The sequence below is a fragment of the Microcaecilia unicolor genome, chromosome 4, assembly GCF_901765095.1.
Source record: "Microcaecilia unicolor chromosome 4, aMicUni1.1, whole genome shotgun sequence".
Taxonomy (NCBI): Eukaryota; Metazoa; Chordata; class Amphibia; order Gymnophiona; family Siphonopidae; genus Microcaecilia; species Microcaecilia unicolor.
In genome coordinates this window covers 256,174,874-256,193,583 of record NC_044034.1, presented here as the reverse complement: position 1 = coordinate 256,193,583, position 18,710 = coordinate 256,174,874, and the positions used below count along the sequence as shown (strand labels likewise).

The window sequence follows — 18,710 nt, the reverse complement described above, 5'->3', positions numbered from 1 at the left end:
GCTAGAAGGTACCGCCCGGGGCACGCTGCTGGGTTCACTTCGCGTGCCCGCTTTCAGCAGATCAACTCCTTTCGCTCGTACAAACGTTCCGCAGCTGCTGGTTCTAGGCCTGGAGTTCAGGGGCGACTCTCTCAATGATGGTGCGCCGGCCCCCTCCTCGTTTCCTGTCCTCGGAGGAAGACTTTCCCTCTTTTTCGAGGAGTGGGCCAAAATCTCCGCAGATCAGTGGGTCTTGGACCTGATCAGAGACGGATACCGAATAGAATTCGATGCCCCGGTGAGAGACGTGTTTGTGGAGTCCTGATGCGGTTCTGCCGCCAAACGGGCGGCGGTAGAGGAGATTTTGCACAGTCTGTGCCAGATAGGGGCTGTGACCCCGGTGCCTCCCGCCGAACAAGGTCTAGGCCGCTACTCCATTTACTTTGTGGTGCCACGAAAAGGCGGGTCTTTTCGCCCAATCCTGGACTTAAAAGAGCTAAACAAGTCCTTAAGAGTGCGGCATTTTCACATGGAAACCCTGCACTCCGTCATTGCGGCGGTACAGCCAGGAGAGTTTCTCACGTCTCTGGACCTGAAAGAAGCTTACTTGCACATACCAATTTGGCCCCCGCACAGTGGTGTGCTGGTAAATTTTTAACAACAGGCTCTCTCCCCGGTCCACCTCGGCGCCCCCCCCCCCCCCCGTCCACCTCTGTGCCCCCCATCCACCCCTGCGCCCCCCACCCACCTCTGCGCCCCCCCCCAAAAAAAAAAAAATTGCAGAGCTGGCTATACCCGGGGGGGGGGGGGGGGGGCAGCAGCCACCACATTACTCTCTCCAGGAAAAAAAAATTAAATGATCCCAGGTTCCAATCTAATTCATGTTTAATATGGGATAAAATGCCATAAATAAGTAAATAAACATAAACTTTTAATGTTCAGCACCTGATTCTCAAAGTGGACATATTCCAAACATTATAATGAAAATAAAATTATTTTTTTTCTACCTTTGTTATCTGGTGACTTTGTTTCTCTGATCATGCTGGTTCAGTATCTGATTCTGCTGCTCTCTATCTGCTCCCTTGACTCCGTTTCCAGGGCTTCCTTTCCATTTATTTATTTTCTTTCCTCCTTTCTTCTTCATTTCTGGTCCTCCGCATACTTGACTGTACAGTGGATCCAGCTTCTGCCTATTTTCTCCATCCATGTGCAGTTTCTCTCCTCACTTCCTTTTCCTCATCTAATCTCCTTCCTCTATCTTCCCTCCATGTCCAGCATTTCTTCTCTCTCCCTTCCCTCCCCTCCATCCATGTCCAGAATTTCTCTTGCTCTTCCCGCCATCCATGTCCTGAAACTCTCCTCTCTCCCCTGCCCCTCTCTATCCATCCATACCCAGCAATTCTCTTCTCTCCCCTGCCCCCTCTGCCCAGCAATTCTCTCCTCTGCCCATCCATGCCCAGCAATTCTCTCCCCTGCTTCCCTGTGCCCATCCATGGCTAGCAAATCTCTCCCCTGCCTCCCTCTGCCCATCCATGCCCAGCTGTTCTCCTCCCTTGCCTCCCTCTGCCCATCCATGCCCAGCAGTTTTCTCCCCTGCCCCCCTCTGCCCATCCATGCCCAGCAATTCTCTCCCCTGCCCCCCTTTACCCACCCATGCCCAGTAGGTCTCTCCCCTGCCCCCCTCTACCCATCCAGCGATTCTCCTCCCTCCCCTGCCGCTCCGAAGCATGTCCAACGATGTCCTTCGCCCCCCCACCCTCCCCTCTCGCTCCCCTCCGTCTTTTTTTAATTACCTCCGTCGAAGCGCCGCCATTTAAAGCCCTCCTGCGTGCTGGCCGTCTCCAGGGCTTCCCCTGCTTCATTCGGATGATGTTCGTGCCTTAGTCCCGCCTTCGCGAAAAAAGGAAATGACGTCAGAATGAAGGCGGGACTAAGGCACGAACATCATCCGAATGAAGCAGGGGAAGCCCTGGAGACGGCCAGCACGCAGGAGGGCTTTAAATGGCGGCGCTTCGATGGAGGTAATTAAAAAAGACGGAGGGGAGCGAGAGGGGAGGGTGGACATGCTTCGCAGCGGCAGGGTAGGTAAGCATGGCCTGTGATGGCGTCCTCCTGCCATGCTTACCTCCCCTAATGGAGCCGGCTCGCCCCCAACAACAACCGGCTCGCAAGAGCTGTCAAAATTTAACAAGCGGCTCTTGCGAGCCGGTGCGAGCCGGCTCCAGCACACCACTGCCCCCGTACCAGAAGTTTCTGCGGTTTGCGGTGTTGGGAAAACATTTCCAGTTTTGGGCCTTGCCTTTTGGTCTCGCCACAGCTCCACGAACCTTCTCCAAGGTAATGGTGGTAGTAGCTGCCTTTCTCGGGCGAGAGGGTATCTGGGTTCACCCGTACCTAGACGACTGGCTCATCAGAGCAGACTCAGAAAAAGAGAATCATCTAGCTACAGCCAGAGTGGTTTCAGTCCTTCAATCTCTGGGCTGGGTCGTCAATATGGCCAAAAGTTACCTGACCCCCCTTGCAATCTCTAGAATATTTGGGGGCCACACAGCCTCGTGCTATGTGTTTCTTCCCGAGCAAAGGCGGTGCAAGCTTCAGAATCGGGTCCGTCTGCTCCTGAGGATGCCAAGCCCGCGAGCTTGGGACATTGTCCAGCTGTTGGGATCGATGACGGCCACCTTGGAAGTGGTGCCATGGGCGAGAGCGCACCCGAGACCTCTACAGTATTCTGTACTTCAACGATGGTCTCCAGTATCTCAGGATTATCAGTGCAGACTTTCTTGGCTCCCTGCGGCCCGCCTCACTATGGAGGGGTGGCTCTCAGACAGCATGTTGCGGCAGGGAATGCCACTGGCGCTCCCCGATTGGTGCCTGGTGGTGACAGATGCCAGCCTGAAGGGCTGGGGCGCACTTTGCCAGGGGAAGCATGCCCAGGGTCTGTGGACGCCCGACGAGTCGGAGTGGTCTATCAACCGCCTGGAGTTGAAAGCGGTGTTTCTGGCTCTTTTGGCCTTTCAAGTGACCCTGGAAGGATTGGCTGTCAGAGTGATGTCGGACAACACGACAGCAGTGGCCTACATAAATTGACAAGGCGGAACTCAGTGCAGAGCTCTAGCCGTGCAGGCCGAACAAATTTGCCACTGGGCCGAGCTGCATCTACAGTCCCTGTCAGCAGCTCACATTGCAGGTCAGAGCGTGCAAGCTGACTATTTAAGCAGGCATCAGATCGATCCAGCGGAGTGGGAACTAGCAGACGATGTATTCCTGCAGATATGTGCCAAATGGGGCAAGCCAGTGATGGATCTTATGGCGACCAGTTCCAATGCCAAAGTCCCGTGCTTCTTCAGCAGATGGAGGGATCCTCGCTCTGCCGGGTTGGATGCCTTGGCTCAACCCTGGCCCCTGGGCTTGCTGTATGTCTTCCCTCCGTGGCCCTTGATAGGGCGAGTGCTCCTGCGGATTCGGCTGCATCCAGGAGAAGTGGTGCTCATCGCCCTGGATTGGCCCAGTAGGCCTTGGTATGCGGACCTCCGACAGATGCTGTTGGAGGCTCCCTTTCCGTTACCTCTGGTTCCGCACCTGTTGTCACAGGGTCCGGTGGCCATGGAGGACGCCTGCCGCTTTGGTCTTATGGCATGGCGATTGAGAGGGCGCAATTGAGAGATAAAGGCTACTCAAGGTAATTTCCACTCTCCTGCAGGCTCGTAAGCGCTCCACTTACGTGGCTTATGCCAGGATTTGGCGCCAGTTTGAAGGATGGTGTGTTTCAAGAGCGCTTGCTCCGTTGCGGGCTCCTGTCTCGCCGATTCTGGACTTTTTGCAGGATGGTGTACACAAAGGCTTGGCCTATAATTCCCTGCGGGGGTGCAAGTGGCAACTTTGGCCTCCCTGCGTGGCAAGGTTGAAGGCGTGTCCTTAGCTGCTCATTCAGATGTGGCACGGTTTCTTAGAGGGGTGCTTCGACTCCGTCCTCCCGTGCGGGCACCTTGTCCAGCTTGGAACTTGGAGTTAGTACTGAAGGCCCTTCAGGGGGCTCCCTTTGAACCGCTTCGGCGTGCTTCAGAGAAAGATTTGACACTGAAGGCCGTCTTTTTAGTGGCCATTACCTCGGCGAGACAGGTGTCAGAGCTCCAGACGCTGTCCTGTAGAGACCCTTTTCTGCAATTCTCAGAGTCAGGGGTCACGGTTTGGACCGTGCCTTCCTTCATGCCTAAGGTGGTTTCAGCGTTTCACCTAAACCAGCTTGTTTTTCTTCCCTCCTTTGTTGAGGAGGAGTTTCCAGATTCATTTGGGCAGTTGCACCTTTTGGATGTGCGCAGGACTCTGTTGCAGTATCTGCGAATTACAAATGCTTTCAGGACCTCTATCATCTTTTTGTGCTGTTTGCAGGCCCTCACAGAGGGTCTTCAGCGTCTAAAGCCACTATTGCTTGTTGGCTCAAAGAAGCTATCTTTTCAGCATATCTGCTGTCTGGCCGAGCTCCGCCTGAAGCCTTTAAGGCACATTCCACAAGAGCGAGTTCCTCTTCCTGGGCGGAAACTGGAGCACTATCTCTTCATGAGATTTGCAGTGTTGCAACATGGGCTTCTAAGCTCCCTTTCACCCGACATTACAGGCTGATACAGGCTGAATGTGGCTGCCAGGAGGGATGCGCGTTTTGGAGCATCGGTGCTAGCGCGTGGTGTGGCTTGTTCCTACCCTATTTAGGGATTGCTTTGTTACATCCCATACGTAATGGCTTCATCTGCTTGATGACAAGGAAGAGAAAATTAGGTTCTTACCATGATAATTTTCTTTCCTTTAGTCATAGCAGTTGAAGCCATGAGCCCTCCCTGTATGATTGTCTGTATTGCAGTGATTCTGATTTTAGGTGCTGTTCTTGTTTCCTGAAGTTTTATTCCTTCCTTGGGGAGTCGGAAAACAGTCTTCAGGATTCTTGTTACAGTTATAGGAGGATGAGTTCATTCCCTCCAGTTCATGTTTGGGAGGATGAGTTTATTCCCTCCAGGAGGATGCAAGTATTCCCGCCGTTTATACAAAGTGGAGGACGAGTTCATTCCCTCCTTTTTTGAGTTTATGCCCTTGTTAAGGGGCCATCGTTCGCTGTGAGGAAAGTTCATGTTATTCCCATTGCGGTTTGCCATACTGCTTTGGAAGCTTCAAATACTGAAGAGGCAGTGGAGCTAGCTGGCCATGAGGCACTGTGAAAAGTTGAGTGCTCTCTATCTCCCCCTGCTGGTTGATGGACACAACCCATACGTAATGGCTTCATCTGCTATGACTAAAGGAAAGAAAATTATCATGGTAAGAACCTAATTTTCCCGTATCTTTGAGATCTGATGTAAGAATATCAAATGTCTTAAGGCCAGACAAACAGACTTCCTCCCTAAAGACTCTTATCAAGCCAGAGGACAGCCAAGAGATGACCAGCAGTCTGTTTTGATAAATACATGTGTCTGTTCACCAAGCATTCATTTCTACTTTAAAAGACCCAACTCATCACTGTTCTGTTTGGCTGGAGGCCAATAACCAGTTCAGCAACCACAGGCAATTCCACTGTTCTTGTAGGTTATATTCACTGAACAGTAAAATTTAAGATGAGGTGATCCAGGTTTGCAGTAGCAAAATCCTTTTCCCTAGTTTTGCTGTTTCATTTGGTTTACTGAGGAATCATTTACATTTCGCTTTCACTTTTTACTTCTAACTGAAAGCATCGGATGTAACTGAGTAAAAGTAGTAAAAATTGGCAAAATTATTACTTCAGTAAAAGTTACAAATGTTATCCTGTACTTCTTTACAAGTAAAAGTAACAAAAGTTTTACTTCAGTAAAGTATATAGTTACATTTCCTTAGCACATATTTTCAGTGTTGTATAGTAACCATGTAAGATGTGCACATATTTACATTAATAGCTCCAAGCAGAATTTGTTCATTTGCGCACACACATGCAGGCACGTGCCATTGTTCTAATCATTTTACATGGTGTAATTAGCACGTAAATTTTAGTGCTGACTTTAGAGAATTTCCCGTTTAGCTACCTATTGCCTTGGCTACAGACTTGGATTATAAATTCTCTGAGGACAGGAGAAAATCTTCTGGACCTGATCGTAACTCACCTTGAACTTCTGAGAGAGGCATGAGGATAAATCCACATCTAATCATTAGACCATTCTGCTGCCTCTTTTTGCATTTTCATCCATGTATTTATAATTTTAAATTTGTTGAAATCCATTTTTTTAATATTGTAGGTATATTCTGTCCAATTGTATTTCTGTTCTCCTCAGGGCAGTTGGAGTGATGTGGTGGGAAGACGGTACTCCCTTCTTGCATGCATTCTCTTGAGCGCCTTGGGTTATGGGCTGCTTGGCTTGTCTACAAACATGTTTTGGTACGCCATTGCTAGGATCCCTGTTGGTAAGTAGCTGGAAAGCCAAATTGCATCACATTTGTTTGTACTGGTAACATTTACACTGCAGACACATTCAAAATGTTCATTTAAAGTTTTAATATTTTCACACTGGCTAATTGGCTAAGTGATCAAGATTAGCATTCTGAAATGAATAAACTGAACGTTTTTAAATATGTAGAGACTGGTTTAAGTTTTTTGCTTTGGGCACTCTGGCCATATCCACTTGGCAGAAATGAGAATAAAGACAGACAATTGGGTATGTGTTTATGCAGTCTGTTTGGTTGCTTTCCATTTATTTCAGTATTAATACCAGATTCTTATAGCTCTAGCATTAGACATGGAGTGCATTTGCTTTATTATATTTGTTTTTAGTTAAAGTGAATAATGATGGCTGAAGCTGATAACCCCAAAATAGACCATAACTAGAGGATTATTAGTGATCTTGTAAAATGCTATTTATTTCATTGCCCTTATATGGAAATATTTATTTATTTATTTTATTTGTAGCATTTGTATCCCACATTTTCCTACCAATTTGCAGGCTCAATGTGGCTTACACTATGCCGTAATGGCAATCGCCATTACCGGGTTGAGGATTACAGATGGTATTACATTAAGGCACTTACATACATGGTAAAGTTAAGTATATTATGGTATAATGTATAGGTTCCTGAATGATAGAGTGAGTTAAAACATAGGTTAAAAAATATGACCCCTAGCGTTAGTAGTGTGAGACTACCATTAAGGGTTGCTAGTTCAATTTTGGATAATGGTACCCGCAAGGGCAGGAGTGACTGGGAGATAGCTCCTCCCTGAACCACTAGGAACCAGAGATTTTTATAAAGGTAAGCATTGGAAGTTTCCTCACTTGGAGGGCACTTTAGTTTGGAGGGAGGTAACAGATTGGAGTGCTTGGTTTGGGAGGAGGGCCACAAGAGGGGGTTTGTTTTAGAGGGGGTGCCCTACCCACAGCTATATTATTATTATTATTTGTATAGCGCTACCAGATGCATGTAACGCTGAACATCTGATACAAAGAGACAGTCCCTGCTCAAAAGAACTTACAATCTAAATAATACAGACAGACAAGACAGTTGCGGGTGAGGGAAGTAATGGGAGCTAAAAAGCAGCAGTGAAAAGGTGGGTTTTCAGCATAGATTTGAAAACAGGTAGAGATGGAGCTAGACGTATAGGTCCAGGAAGTCTATTCCAGGCATAAGGTGCCGCAAGAGAAAAGGAGCGAAGCTTGGAGTTAGCAGTGGAGGAGAAGGGGGGCGACGAGATATTTGTCCGGTGAGCGGAGTTCACGGGGAGGAATGTAAGGAGAGATGAGAGTGGAGAGGTAATGGGGGGCTGCAGAGTGGATGCATTTAAAGGTCAGTACGAGAAGTTTATACTGAATGCGGAAGCGGACAGGGAGCCAGTGAAGTGACTTCAGTGGGCTAGTGTGGATATAATGATTCTGGCGGAAAATAAGTCGTGCCGCAGAATTTTGGACAGATTGGAGAGGAGAGAGATGGCTGAGCGGAAGACCAATGAGAAGTAAATTGCAATAGTCCAAGCAAGAGGTGACAAGCGTGTGGATAAGGGTTCTGGCAGCGTATTCATGCCTGTCCTTTCAAGACACAGCTTAGGGTGGCTTGCAAGCAGCATTATTCTTTTTAGATGGTAGTCGGAAGCCTGCGATATTGAGGAGCCACATAAATGGCAGATATTTGTTTATGCTATCTTTTTAGCATTATAATAATTAAATCATGAAAAGGGGGACCGAAAACTAATGAAGCCAGGAGGTAAACAGTTACTAAGGATATAGCACGGAGGACATATACATAAAATTATAAATAAGGGGATTGATAGTCACAGCGATTTAACCAGGCAGGAGACGCCCCTGGTTTGTTAAATCTCTTATGCGGGGCTATCGGCTGATATTTAGCCACATTTAACCAGTTAGTGCCACTGAATAACCACTGAAGCCATAGCCGGCTATTTTGTGGGCCGTCTGGGGGTGGAATTGGCACTTAAGCAGTTACTACTACTATTTAGCATTTCTATAGCGCTACAAGGCGTACGCAGCGCTGCACAAACATAGAAGAATGACAGTCCCTGCTCAAAGAGCTTACAATCTAATAGACAATAAAATTAAAAATAAAGTAATCAAATCAATTAATGTGGGTAGGTGGAGGCGAGTGGTTACAAGTGGCTATGAGTTGAAAGCAATGTTAAAGAGGTGGGCTTTCAGTCTAGATTTAACAGGGCCGGCTTAGCGTTTGGACCAGGTGAGGCTCTGGCCCAGGGTGCCGGTGACTAAGGGTTCCAGAATATCCAGCTCTGACATCACCTGGTCTACAGGTTAAGCCTTTTCTCCCCCTCCTCCCTGCAGGTCTGACACTGTTCCCTCATCTCTCTCAGGGGGTCTTTTTCTAAAGCTTAGCTTGCGTTATCTTAACCAGGGCCCATATGAACAAAATGGGCCCTGCTGCAGATAACGAGCTAAGCCTTAGTAAAAGAGCCCCTCATTCCTCCGCTGTCTTGTAAATTTGTTGGTCGCCGGTGGGAGCAGGCTGCCTTCAGCCAGCCCTCGAGAGGGAGAGATGCTGAACTCCATGGGGGGGGGGGGGGGGGGTGCCAGAAGTGATGCTTTGGGGGTGGGAGATGCTGGCAAAGTAAGTTGACCCAAGGCACTACTATCCCTTGAGCCGGTCCTAGCAGTTAAGTTCCGATATTAACACTTAATCGTTCAAGTTAACCAGACAAATTGGACCACATAAAACTCGGTCCTATTTTTGTTCGGTGTCACTTAAGTGGTTAACAGCCGACTATCACACTTAACCAGATAAGACATAACCAGCACAAACTAGTGCCCAGGTCATGGCTTGTTATTGAATATCCAGACATAATGCCAGTGCCAGCAAAAAAAAAAAAAATTCCGACTGCCAATGGCTGAATATTTATTTACCCCAAGATTATAAATAAGGAGGTCCAATAACGTATGCTCTGAACGTGCTCACAAATAATCAAAAGGATGATATAAAATACCCCCTCCTGATTCAACATCATTGGTTGCCAGGCCAATATAGGATTCACTATAAGACTGTGTCATTGACTCCTAAAATTCTTCTTGCTCCCTCACCGCTTATTTGACTTTGCTCATAATTCCATACCGCTCAGTTTGTTCTCTTCATTCTTCCTTTGAATCACATTTAACTATGCCTTCCATGTCTTGTGCTCAATTTGCGTTCACTAGACACTGCTTTCTTTTTCATAGCTCCCTTTCTTTGGAATGCTGTAGCCATCCCCTTGCCTTTTGAGCCTTCCTATTTACTGTTGATTAGCCTTAAAGACTTTTCTGTTTCAGAAAGCTTTTCGACTACAGGAGCCACCTGGTTGGGTGGTTGCATTGTTGGGGTCTGTAGCTTGTAGTTCCGATTTTGGCCTTTTTTCACCCTCTCTTCTTTTCTGTTTGTCCTTTTCTGTCCTGTTATTAATAGCATTCCTTTCATGTTTGTTCTCCTTAGTCTATAAATCACTTAGTGCATGGGTGGGCAACCTTTATACCCAGTAGACCTCATGGTTGTCTGTACTACTCCTAGAGGGCTTCAACATTGCATAATGTCACAGCTGGAAATGCACAGAGCACTATAGACCACCTGTGATTAAATGAGTAAAAATGTAACTAAAAATGATAACTGCTAGAGCGGCTATTCTGAAAATACTTATAAAATACAGTATTTAAAATCGCCAAAACTCTGGTTAATGACGTTTTCTGTGTATAATTCTTGTGGTCTCTGGGGCCATATAAAATTCAGTGACGGGCCACAGGTTGCCCACCTCTGGCCTAATGGGTTTATAAATTTATATTTTCCTTTCTTTCGATGAAGGATAAAGTTAGAAAGAGATGTATAGATTCTCCGAGGACAAGCAGGCTGCTTGTTCTCACTGATGGGTGACGTCCACGGCAGCCCCCTCCAACCGGAATCTTCACTAGCAAAGGCCTTTGCTAGTCCTCGCGCGCCCATGCGCACCGCGCATGCGCAGCCGTCTTCCCGCCCGAACCGGCTCGTGTTCGTCAGTCTTCTTTTGTCCGCGCTCGGTACGGTCGTGTTGCGCCGTTCGTGCCCCGGGAAGTTGACCTCGCGCGTCCCTTCGACGTGTTTTTTCTTCGGAAAGTCCTTCTATTTGTTCGGGAAGTGTGCCGGAAGACCTCTTCGGTTTTTTTCCCTTCCCGTATTTTCAGATTTTGCCCCCGGTAAGTTTTCTTTCGTTGTCGGGGTAGGCCTCGTTTAGGCCTCGGTCTAAATTTTCTTTCTAAATTTTTTGGTGCTAAATCTTCGTCATTTCGACTTTTGATTTCGCCGGCATGATTTTTCCGCCCATGACATCGAAGCCTTCCAGCGGCTTCAAGAAGTGCACCCAGTGCGCCCGGGTAATCTCGCTCACTGACAGACACTCGTCGTGTCTTCAGTGTCTGGGGGCCGAGCACCGCCCTCAGAACTGTAGTCTGTGTTCCCTTTTACAAAAGCGGACTCAGGTAGCGAGATTGGCCCAGTGGAACGTTTTGTTCTCGGGCTCTTCGTCGGCATCGGCACCGGGAGTATCGCGTGCATCGACGTCGTCAGCGTCCAGGTCTTCTCCCTCGGCCGCCAGTGTATCGGGTGCATCGAGGCATCGGACCTCTGCATCGGCGCCGAGGCATCGGGCGACTGCATCGACGTCGGTGGTACCGGGACCTCGTCTGCTGATGTCGTCGGACGGTGGTGCCTCGTCTGGAGTGCAGGTGAGGGCTGTCCACTCCCCTGCTGGTGGCGGTGAGCCTTCGGGTGGGTCTCCCCCCATTCTGAGGGCTCCTGCGGTACAGCCCCCCGAGACCGACCTCCTTCGGTCTCGGCCCCGAGGAAGAGACGGCTGGATTCTACGTCCTCCTCGTCGGTGCCGGGAAGCTCCGGTGACATGCTTCGGAAGAAATCGAAGAAGCATCGACACCGGTCCCCTTCCCGCGTCGGCACCGAGAGCTCTGGGTCGCCGAGGGAGTCGGCACCCAGCAGGCATCGGCACCGAGAGGACCGCTCACCCTCTGTTCAAGAGGTGTCGATGCGCTCCACTCTGGACAGCCCGGAACAGCCTCCACGCCCGGAACAGGTTCTGACGTCGACGCCTGCATCGACCTCCATGCCTTTCTCCGCAGCCGCTCTGAACGAGAGCCTCCGGGCCGTTCTTCCAGAGATTCTGGGAGAGCTGTTGCGCCCTACCCCTCCGGTACCGGCGGTGCTTGCGCCACCGGTACCGTCGAGCGTGGCGCCGGCTGGCCCATCGCCCGGGGTGAGGTCCCCGACGTCGGGTCCGCGTGCGGTTCCGACTGCGGCCACCTCCCAGGAAGGCTCCCCGACTACGTCGGCGGAGGGAGCTTCGCCGATGCGAGCGAGGGAGTCTACCTCTCGACGCCCCCATCGTGGACGTGGCTCCACGGAGTCGAGCCGGGCACGGTTGCAGACACAGGTTTGTGAGCTTGTGTCTGACACCGAGGGTGAGGCCTCGTGGGAAGAAGAGGAAGACGTCAGATATTTCTCTGACGAGGAGTCTGAGGGTCTTCCTTCTGATCCCACTCCCTCTCCTGAAAGACAGCTTTCTCCTCCCGAGAGTCTGTCTTTCGCTTCCTTTGTCCGGGAGATGTCTACGGCCATCCCCTTCCCGGTGGTTGTGGAGGACGAGCCCAGGGCTGAAATGTTTGAGCTCCTGGACTATCCTTCTCCACCTAAGGAAGCGTCCACAGTACCCATGCACCATGTCCTCAAAAAGACATTGCTGGCGAACTGGACCAAGCCATTAAGTAATCCCCACATCCCCAAGAAGATTGAGTCCCAGTACCGGATCCATGGGGACCCAGAGCTAATGCGCACCCAGTTGCCTCATGACTCTGGAGTTGTGGATTTGGCCCTAAAGAAGGCTAAGAGTTCTAGGGAGCATGCTTCGGCGCCCCCGGGCAAGGACTCTAGAACCTTAGACTCCTTTGGGAGGAAGGCCTACCATTCCTCTTTGCTCGTGGCCAAAATTCAGTCTTACCAGCTCTACACGAGCATACACATGCGGAACAATGTGCGGCAGTTGGCGGGCTTGGTTGATGCTCTCCCCCCTGAGCAAGCTAAGCCTTTTCAGGAGGTGGTCAGGCAGCTGAAGGCGTGCAGAAAATTCCTGGCCAGAGGGGGTGTATGACACCTTTGATGTTGCGTCCAGGGCCGCTGCTCAAGGTGTGGTGATGTGCAGGCTCTCATGGCTGCGTGCCTCCGACCTGGAGAATAGGCTCCAGCAGCGGATTGCGGACTCGCCTTGCCGTGCGGATAACATTTTTGGAGAGAAGGTCGAACAGGTGGTAGAGCATCTCCACCAGCGGGACACCGCATTCGACAAGTTCTCCCGCCGGCAGCCTTCAGCATCTACCTCTACAGGTAGAAGATTTTTCGTGGGAAGGAAGACTGTTCCCTACTCTTCTGGCAAGCGTAGGTACAATCCTCCTTCTCGACAGCCTGCGGCCCAGGCTAAGCCCCAGCGCGCTCGCTCTCGTCAGCAGCGTGCGCCTCAGCAAGGCCCCTCTGCTCCCCAGCAAAAGCAAGGGGCGAGCTTTTGACTGGCTCCAGCAGAGCATAGCCGAAGTCCAAGTGTCAGTGCCGGGCGACCTGCCAGTCGGAGGGAGGTTGAAAGCTTTTCACCAAAGGTGGCCTCTCATAACCTCCGATCAGTGGGTTCTTCAAATAGTCCGGCAAGGATACACCCTCAATTTGGCCTCCAAACCTCCAAATTGTCCACCGGGAGCTCAGTCTTACAGCTTCCAGCACAAGCAGGTACTTGCAGAGGAACTCTCCGCCCTTCTCAGCGCCAATGCGGTTGAGCCCGTGCCATCCGGGCAGGAAGGGCTGGGATTCTATTCCAGGTACTTCCTTGTGGAAAAGAAAACAGGGGGGATGCGTCCCATCCTAGACTTAAGGGCCCTGAACAAATATCTCGTAAAAGAAAAGTTCAGGATGCTTTCCCTGGGCACCCTTCTCCCCATGATTCAGGAAAACGATTGGCTATGCTCTCTGGACTTAAAGGACGCCTACACGCACATCCCGATACTGCCAGCTCACAGACAGTATCTGCGATTTCAGCTGGGCACACGTCACTTCCAGTACTGTGTGCTACCCTTTGGGCTCGCCTCTGCGCCCAGGGTGTTCACAAAGTGCTTGGCTGTGGTAGCAGCGGCACTTCGCAGGCTGGGGGTGCACGTGTTCCCATATCTCGACGATTGGCTGGTGAAGAACACATCCGAGGCAGGAGCCCTGCAGTCCATGCAGATGACTATTCGCCTCCTGGAGCTACTGGGGTTTGTGATAAATTATCCAAAGTCCCATCTTCTCCCAGTGCAGAAACTCGAATTCATAGGAGCTCTGCTGGATTCCATATCATCAAGCTGATCAATCCATAGACTGGTGGGTTGTGTCCATCTACCAGCAGGTGGAGATAGAGAGCAAACTTTTGCCTCCCTATATGTGGTCATGTGCTGCCGGAAACTCCCCAGTATGTTCTCTATCTCAGCAGCTACTCACTGGGACACCAGGTCGTTACAGCTCGGAGCGGAAAGCAGGTAATTTTTACCTTTTTATAGCAGGCAGGGAGTTCCCCGATGGTTTCTCCACGTGGCATATGGTGTCGGAGGGCGAGGGCGCAAAGAGTCGCTCCCCGGATCGCTTGAGCGCTTCTAGAGGGGATGCGGGGGTCTTAAAGCCTGATTCGCCCTTGTTGGGTGACAGTTTCGTGACCGATGAATGTCCCGGTCCTTCATCCGGCGTGGCGGTTTTTCCCGCCATAAACGCCCATCCCCCGCTCCTCGCCTCCGCCATCTTGGCCAGCCACGCGGCTCGGCCGGCTTCTTCTTGGGCCGCCCTTGAGGTTGGAGACATTAATGCCATGAACGCCCTTAATTTGGGCGACGGCACAAAAGCGGCTAAAGTTAAGCGCCGTTCTTCCCGCGCGGCTCCTTCGCGGAGTGTTGCGCCGGACGCCATTTTGGATGTGCAGCATGTCTCTCCCCCGCTCTTGCGAGCGCCGGTTGAGGGTGCGTCTAGGGCTGTAGCCCAGGCTGCGGAAGTGCACAGTCTGGGGGGTTTCTCCCCCGAGTTTGTTTTGCTGCTGCATCAGGCCTTCCTTATGCAAAACCCTGCCCCTGCTCCCTCGTCTGGTAAAGAGGTTGAGGTTCCCAGAGGTAAACACCCTCGGGTTGATTCCCAGGCCTTGGAGGACTTTGTCTCCTCCGATGTAGATGAGGGCAGCGTATCTGAGTTCTCCCAACGGTCCTTTGCGGATTCCTTGGAGGAGACGGATCCCCGCTCGGTTGGAGCGGATGACCCCTCTGCAGCGCGGCTTTTTAGCTCAGAGGATTTGCCCAACCTGTTAGTGCAGGCCATGGGCATTTTGAAGATTCCCTCTCCGGAGGACGGCTCTCCCTCAGCCCCTATTGGCTCTGCCATTATGCTGGGGACGAAGCGCCCGCCTAGAACCTTCCACGTGCATGATGCCATGCACACCTTAATTTCGGCTCAATGGGATGTCCCGGAAGCGAGCCTTAAAGTGGCTAGGGCTATGTCCCGCCTCTATCCTTTGCCTGAAAGTGAACGTGAGACCTATCTGTGGCCTACCGTGGATTCTTTAATCACTGCGGTGACTAAGAAAACGGCGTTGCCGGTAGAAGGTGGCACGGCCCTAAAGGACGCCCAAGACAGAAGATTGGAGGCGGACTTAAGGTCGTCCTTTGAGGCGGCTGCTTTAAGTTTGCAGGCCTCAGTTTGCGGCTCCTATGTGGCCAGGGCGTGCCTGACTATGGTGCAGCGGGCTTCCCCCTCGGATCATTCCTTGGGGGCTGATTGGCCGGTCCTGGAATCGGGCTTAGCCTATTTGGCAGACTTGCTGTATGATGTCTTGAGGGCCTCTGCTAAAGGCATGGCTCAGACAATCTCTGCGCGGCGGTGGCTTTGGCTGAAGCATTGGTCTGCTGACCACGCCTCTAAATCCCGCCTGGCTAGATTGCCTTTTAAAGGCAAGCTGCTCTTTGGGGTCGAGCTGGACAAAATCGTGACCGATCTCGGCACGTCTAAGGGCAAGAAGTTACCAGAGGTCAGGGCTCGGGCTAGTACTCGTCCCGGTACCTCCAGAGGACGGTTTCAGGAAGCCCGTCGGTACCGCCCGGGCAGGTCGGGCTCCTCTGCCCCCTCTTCCTTCAAGAGGAATTTCTCCCCCAAGCAGCATTCCTTTCGCAGAGACCGCCGTCCCGGAGGTGCTCCCTCCGGTCCTCCCCCAGGGTCTCGTACCCAATGACGGGGCCTTGGTCCACGCCCCAGTGCAGATTGGAGGACGGCTGTCCTCGTTTCTGGGCAAGTGGACCACAATAACTTCAGACGCTTGGGTGTTGGAAGTCATCAGAGACGGCTACAAGCTAGAGTTCTGCCGACCCTTAAAAGACGGGTTTGTACTCTCTCCCTGCAAGTCTCCGGTCAAAGCTGTGGTAGTGCAGCAGACCTTGGACAATCTGATCCGCCTGGGGGCGGTCGTTCCGGTGGCAGAAAATCAGCTTGGCAAGGGACGTTACTCCATTTACTTTGTGGTACCAAAGAAAGGAGGTTCTGTACGGCCTATCCTCGACCTCAAAGGGGTCAATCGGGCCTTGAAAGTTCGGCACTTTCGCATGGAGACCCTCCGCTCTGTTATAGCGGCAGTGAAGGCAGGAGAGTTCCTGGCATCCTTGGACATCAAGGAAGCGTACTTGCATATTCCCATCTGGCCTCCTCATCAACGCTTTCTGCGTTTTGCAGTACTGGGCCGACACTTCCAGTTCAGAGCCCTCCCGTTCGGGTTGGCTACTGCTCCGCGGACCTTCTCCAAAGTAATGGTGGTCATCGCGGCCTTCCTGAGGAAGGAAGGAGTACGTCCATCCTTATCTGGACGATTGGTTGATCCGAGCCCCCTCTTATGCAGAGTGCGGCAAAGCTGTGAACCGGGTGGTCGCTCTTTTGAGCTCCCTGGGGTGGATCATCAACTGGGAGTAAAGGCAGCTGCGCCCGACTCAGTCCCTGGAGTATCTGGGAGTTCGATTCGACACCCAAGTGGGCAGAGTGTTCCTGCCAGACAATCGGATTGTCAAGCTTCAGGCTCAGGTGGACCAGTTCCTAGTAGCCTCTCCTCTTCGGGCTTGGGACTATGTGCAGCTGTTGGGCTCTATGACGGCCACGATGGAAGTAGTGCCCTGGGCCAGGGCTCATATGAGACCACTACAGCAATCTCTGCTGCAGCGCTGGACTCCGATGTCGGAGGATTATGCTGTGCGCCTTGCCTTGGACCCAGCAGTGCGCAAGGCGCTGAGCTGGTGGACGCAGACAGTCAAGTTGTCTGCAGGAATGCCTCTGGTGACCCCGGAGTGGATTGTCGTCACGACAGACGCCTCTTTGACGGGCTGGGGAGCCCACTGCTTGGGAAGGACAGCGCAGGGGCTCTGGTCTCCTGCAGAGGCAAAGTGGTCTATCAACCTCCTGGAACTCAGAGCCATTCGGTTGGCGCTGCTGGAGTTCATCCCGGTACTGGCGTTGAAGCCAGTACGGATCCTGTCGGACAATGCCACGGCTGTGGCCTATGTCAACCGCCAGGGAGGTACCAAGAGCGCCCCTCTAGCCAAGGAGGCTATGAATCTATGCCAGTGGGCAGAAGCGAACCTGGAGCAGCTGTCAGCGGCCCACATTGCCGGAGTCATGAATGTCAAGGCGGACTTTCTCAGTCGCCATACCTTGGAGCCCGGAGAGTGGCAGCTATCTGCTCAGGCGTTCTTGGACATCACGAAGCGCTGGGGCCAGCCGAGCCTAGATTTGATGGCGTCATCGGCCAATTGCCAAGTGCCGCGCTTTTTCAGCAGAGGACGGGACCCTCGATCCCTGGGAGTAGATGCTCTTCTCCAACAGTGGCCGACACAAGAGCTTCTCTATGTGTTCCCGCCCTGGCCCATGTTGGGCAGGGTGCTAGACCGGGTGGCAAAGCATCCAGGCAGGGTAATCCTGGTGGGTCCGGATTGGCCCAGACGTCCCTGGTATGCGGACTTGATCAGGCTCTCAGTCGACGATCCTCTGCGGCTGCCAGTGGAGCAGGGCCTGTTACATCAGGGTCCCGTGGTGATGGAGGATTCCTCCCCCTTTGGTCTTACGGCCTGGCTATTGAGCGGCAGCGTCTGAGAAAGAAGGGCTTCTCAGACAAGGTCATCGCCACTATGCTGAGAGCGAGGAAGCGCTCTACTTCTACTGCTTACGCCAGGGTTTGGCGTATCTTTGCAGCGTGGTGTGAAGCAGGCTCACTTTCTCCCTTCACTGTTCCAATTTCTTCAGTGTTGGCGTTCCTGCAAGAAGGTCTGGAAAAAGGCCTGTCGCTCAGTTCCCTGAAAGTTCAGGTAGCGGCTCTGGCTTGCTTCAGGGGCCGCCTGAAGGGTGCTTCCCTGGCTTCGCAGCCAGATGTGGTGCGCTTTCTCAAGGGAGTTAATCACCTGCGCCCTCCTCTGCACTCAGTGGTGCCTGCGTGGAATCTCAACCTGGTGCTAAGAGCATTGCAGAAGCCGCCTTTTGAACCTTGTCGAGGGCATCTCTGAAAGACCTGACGTTGAAAGCAGTCTTTTTGGTGGCTATCACGTCAGCCAGAAGAGTTTCCGAGCTCCAGGCACTCTCTTGTCGAGAGCCTTTTCTGCAGTTCACTGAGGCAGGAGTGACTATTCGCACAGTGCCTTCCTTCCTGCCCAAGATTGTTTCTCGCTTCCATGTGAATCAGCAGCTCTGTCTCCCTTCCTTTCGTAGGGAGGTCTACCCAGAAGAATACTCTGCTCTCAAATTTCTGGATGTGAGACGAGTCGTCATCAGATACTTGGAAGTGACCAATGATTTCCGGAAATCGGATCATCTGTTTGTCCTGTTTACAGGTCCTCGTAAGGGTCTGCAGGCTTCTAAGCCTACAGTGGCAAGATGGGTCAAGGAAGCCATTGCAGCGGCTTAGGTGGCCGCGGGGAAGGTGCCGCCTATCCAGCTGAAGGCTCACTCCACTAGAGCTCAGGCGGCCTCGATGGCAGAGGCCGGGTCCATCTCCTTGGAAGAGATTTGCAAGGCGGCAACTTGGGCTTCGGCCCATACCTTTTCCAGGCATTACCACTTGACTGTGGCTGCTCGGGCGGAGGCCCGGTTTGGAGCTTCAGTGTTGCGGTCAGGGATTTCTATGTCCCGCCCTGGGTGAGTACTGCTTCGGTACATCCCACCAGTCTATGGATTGATCAGCT

At 51.9% G+C, this 18,710-nt stretch overlaps 1 protein-coding gene across 2 annotated transcripts in view; it reads left to right on the top strand.

Annotated features, from left to right (window-relative positions):
- MFSD9 (major facilitator superfamily domain containing 9) overlaps positions 1 to 18,710 on the top strand; it is a 63,347-nt gene that overhangs the window by 24,662 nt on the left and 19,975 nt on the right. For both annotated transcript variants that reach the window (XM_030199551.1, XM_030199552.1), the window contains exon 4: positions 6,264 to 6,393. In XM_030199551.1, the coding sequence (XP_030055411.1) occupies positions 6,264 to 6,393 (130 nt within the window). The remainder of the gene's footprint in view (positions 1 to 6,263; positions 6,394 to 18,710) is intronic.